At 37.2% G+C, this 4,664-nt stretch overlaps 1 protein-coding gene across 1 annotated transcript; it reads left to right on the top strand.

The window, feature by feature from the left end:
- The first annotated feature begins 1,867 nt into the window (after positions 1-1,867).
- Positions 1,868-3,720, top strand: LOC109210986 (protein trichome birefringence-like 34). The gene is made up of 5 exons (XM_019374469.1): positions 1,868-2,378; positions 2,461-2,632; positions 2,712-2,905; positions 3,010-3,168; positions 3,282-3,720. Exons 1-5 carry the CDS (start codon positions 2,026-2,028, stop codon positions 3,631-3,633), a joined length of 1,230 nt encoding a protein of 409 aa, XP_019230014.1. The 5' UTR covers positions 1,868-2,025; the 3' UTR covers positions 3,634-3,720.
- Positions 3,721-4,664: the final 944 nt, after the last annotated feature.

Below are 4,664 nucleotides of genomic sequence, written 5' to 3'. Positions count from 1 at the left end.
TGTGGTTAAACCTTCTGCTGAAACTTATCTTTAAACTCACGTTCTTTTAAGACCTTAAATGTGTTTGAGATGTGCTAATTACATGCTTATCTGTAGGGATCTGTGAGCCTCTTATTTGCCTTTGTATGGTTCCTTTATGTGCAGTCCTACTTGTTATGTATGTCGCCTAGCATTTTATCCTTTAAACCTAAGGGTTCAGCCTAGTCCTCACCTTGTAGGAATAGTGGTCCTAAATACCCTCTAGGACTTATAGGACGGGACGGGTAATAGCACGCAATAAGCATTCGTGACCAATCCACACGTTTAAATAACCTATACGGGGTGGGAAGGGTAGAATATGGAGATGATGACCGATGCGCTAATATCACGTGCGACCCCTCTTTGAGAAGTGATTGCTGGGTATTGCATTGAAGTGATCCATATTAATCATAAACCAAGGATCCCTTTTCCTTTGTTTGTCTTTGTTTGCTCTCTTTAGAATTGTTTAGACCTTTCAAATCTCTGCTCTCTTTCTACTTACTTACACAAGTTTCAATTTAATTGCAAGTCCTTATTTGAGCCTTGATTGATTATTTGTAAAGTCACAACATAGCATGGCCGGGAACCACACTAGTGGATCTTGAGGGGTGCCTAACACCTTCCCCTCGAGATAATTTCTAGCCCTTACCCGAACTCTGGTTTTCAAATTCAAAAACCCTTAGTGTCCTAATGCACTTAATCATTAGGTGGCGACTCTTCAATCCAAAAACCCAATTCCCAAACGGGAATAGAGTTGTCTTCCCAAATGTCGTAAACCCGATTTCGCTTTAAAAAAAGGGGGCGTCGACAATCATTTGGCCAAGCATGGAAGCAACTCGAACGTTTTTGGAAATCCTATGTTGTACTTCACCCCGCCCCCTTTTGTTGTTTCTACTTTTGAACTGGACAAGCTAGGAACCTTGTGTCCTAGAATAGTTTCATCTTGTAATAACTTTTAAACAGGGCAGAATAAATGTCTTCATTACCAAAAAAAAAAAAAAAGCAGAGTATAAAAGTCAACAAGTTGAGATAAAAGAAATTTATTTTTCTGCTGCTCCTCTTAGATCTCTACTACTGCAGATTTTTATAGGCAAAAGACCCCACAAACTTACGAAAGAAATCTAGAACTATTCACCCTACTTACTCCTAAATACTAGGTGACAACTCATGATAAACTACTCTCCTAAAGATTAGGACAAAGCTAAATAATAAAACATTTATTTGCTGACAGACAGAAGGGCTTGAGTGAAGCAATGCTTATTTGAAATTTCTTCACAAGTTTAATGTGGCGCATTTAGAACTTTAGCCAACCTAGAGGGTTAAAGTGTCTATTCGTTCAAAACTTTAAGTTGTGGTCCCATATTTTTCCAAAAGGCAGTCAACTTTTCATTAAATAGGAGTAAGCATAAATATTTTTTAAGTTCAATAATTCCCAAATCGATCATACCAGTATGGTTGCCATTCTGACGTGTTATTTATTGTTGGCGACAGTCGTCATTAATAAGAGACACATATATCCAGATTGACAGGTAATTTCACTTAAAAAATTCGAAAGATTTTGTCTGGCTTCAAACTTGCACATGCTTCAAATTCACTTTAATTAACTAGCAGTATTAATATAAGTACGTATAACTCATGTTCTAAATATTACTACTAATTATTTAAAAATGTAAGGTATTTTAAAATATTTGATGAAAGGAAGTTTTTTTTTTCTGATTAATCTTTACTATTTCAATTAGTTAAATATTAATTATATGAAACATTAAGGAAATATAAAGAGTTACTTTTATTATTAAGCTATTACTACGTTATTTTATGGTGTGTGCAAAAACCTTAATGGAGGAGTAAGCACATTTATTTAGTGTAGTGACAAAAATCATCACAGAGCCAGCAGGGCGCAACTTGATCTACCATAGAATGAGTTGTTGGAGTCTGACCCAATCGGGCTAATAATTCCTTTCTTAAAAGTTCACCAATTTCGACTCCAGCAATATTTGAAACAGAAAAATGAATGGAAGACCAATATTATGCAGTAGTTTGAATAACAAGTTAATGGGCATTCAGCTGAGCTTTCAGCTGTTGGTAACAACTATCACTGCGGTTCTAGTTATCACAACTTTGTTCATGTCCAGAGAGATTAAGCAGGAAATTCGAAAAAAGCCAGAGTTAAGCTCATTATCCAGCTGCAATTTCTTTTCAGGCAAATGGGTATTTGATAACCAATCTCGCCCTTTCTATAATGGGTCCAATTGTTCATTCATTTCGTTCTTGGATGATGGAATGGCTTGTGAAAGTTATGGGAGAGAAGACCTAAACTATCTCTACTGGAAATGGCAACCCCATGATTGTGACCTTCCAAGGTAGTATCTTTTTCTGCTTTTCTTCTAACTTTCCTCCTTTGGGTTCTTACGGTTTTGGAATGTAATTCTTGATTTTGCAAAGATTTAATGCCACAGCAATGTTGGAGAAGTTAAGGAACAAAAGGCTTGTGTATGTGGGAGATTCAGTCAATAGGAATCAGTGGGTTTCAATGGTGTGCATGCTAGAGTCATCAATCCATACTCATCTCAAACATGTTCACTATAATGGTTCTTTGGTCACCTTAAAAGCTATTGTGAGTTTCACCTTGCTTTTTCCCTAAATTTGAAGTTTGACTGCAGTTGGCTTAGATCTTGTTTCAAACATTGGTGAAGGAATATAATGCTACCATTGATTTCTACTGGGCACCATTGTTGGTTGAATCCAATTGCGACGATGCGTGGCATCATCGTGTTAAAAATCGCGTTTTGAGAGTCAATTCAATAGAGAAACATGCTAGATTTTGGGAAGATGCTGATGTTCTTGTCTATAATTCCTATTTATGGTGGCGACTGGATTTGACTATTCTGTGAGTACATATCTTTGCTACCTTTAACCACTCATAAGAAAGTGTACTCAAGATTCTAGGCATAAGATGACCTTTAAATATGACTGCGATTTGTGTAATTTCAGGTGGGGATCCTTTGGAAGTACAGATGCAAAGTATGAACAATTGGGGATGCTGCGTACGTACGAGTTGGGGCTTAAGACATGGGCAGATTGGTTGGATTCTCATGTCAACCGCACCAAAACTAGAGTTTTCTTTGTTAGCATGTCGCCCACGCACAGCAGGTATAAATTTTCGGAAAAGTATTTCCACGTTCGATTTAGAAACATAGTCAAGTTACAGAAACTGAATAGTAGTAGTAATGATATGAAAATATGTCTGAAATATATAATGGCAGGGGAGAGGAATGGGGGAAGGCAGAAGGTGAGAATTGTTACAATGAAACACAGCCAATTTCTAATGCAGAATATTGGGGATCAGAATCAGATCCGGGAATGATGAGATTGGTAGAAGCAGCCATAAAGAAGCTGAATGAGAAAAGTGGTGTTAAAGCAGATTTGCTCAACATTACTCAACTTTCTGAGTATAGAAAAGAAGCACATCCATCCATATATAGAAAGCACTGGGATCCTCTGACCGAAGAACAATTGGCAAGTCCAAGTAGTTATGCAGATTGTACTCATTGGTGCCTCCCTGGAGTTCCTGATATTTGGAACCACTTTTTATATGTATACCTTCTTTACTTGTGACCCATGTGGAATGACTAGTTCTTACAGAAATAGTAAGAGTGTAATTGGATTCATTTGTTCTTTTAAAGAGTGGATTTTTTTGTGTTATCAAAGAATTGAACAATGAAAATTAATGACAAGAGCCACCAAGCAGAGCCACGACTAGGATTTCAAACTTATGTAGTCGGAATTCTAGTCGTGTTAAGTTATTGAGTTCTACATTAATAATTTATATATGTTTAATAAATTTTTTAAAATAAATACAAAGTTCGAATTAAAGCTATTGGGTTCGGCCGAACTACCTCCGGCACTCTAGCTCTGCCCCTGCCACCAAGTCATGTTGGAACAGACTGAAGTATATCAGTCTGTTAGGATGTCTTTAATTGCCCTATCACATATAATCTTTATAGGGTATCATAATCACTGCTCAATTCTTGCATTGAACCTTGTTCTTAAAGCACTCAACATTATTTATCCAATGTCTAAGGCACAAGGAAGTCCAGGTTCAGAAGGTCTAAGGCAATTAGGCAAGGACAAAGTCTAAATACATTGATGTAGCAATCAGATACTTCAGATAATGAGCAATACTAATGTGCAACCTCAAAGTGACCTAGACAGACTATTACCCAACAAACTTAGCCCAAGTTCCTGAGAATGAACAGGCGATTACATTGGCAGCAAAACCCATTGCATGAAATATGAATGCCTATATCTGTCACTTGGAAATATCTGTATCACTACCACTTACATAAAACCTTGATGCGCGGTTAATTGGCAATCCATTTTGATAAGTGATGCCAGTGCTTAAGCGCCATATTGCTTCCGGAGGAGGTTACTGTCAGCTGTTGTCCTGATTTTCCTACCATATTTGGTTTTCTTATCTGTTGAAGGAAAGGGCAACATATTTACCATAATTGGGTTTTCCTTCTCGTAGAAGGAAATTAGAAATCTTCCATATTTGGCTAGTCCTTTTTCTTGTAGGAAAAGGTTTGGACCTCTGTAAATTGAGGATCCTTCCTTCTCATTTAGCAGCATCCACAATGTAGCATATG

Source organism: Nicotiana attenuata, unplaced genomic scaffold, assembly GCF_001879085.1.
Source record: "Nicotiana attenuata strain UT unplaced genomic scaffold, NIATTr2, whole genome shotgun sequence".
Lineage (NCBI taxonomy): Eukaryota > Viridiplantae > Streptophyta > Magnoliopsida > Solanales > Solanaceae > Nicotiana > Nicotiana attenuata.
This window is presented reverse-complemented; position numbering and strand designations above follow the sequence as displayed.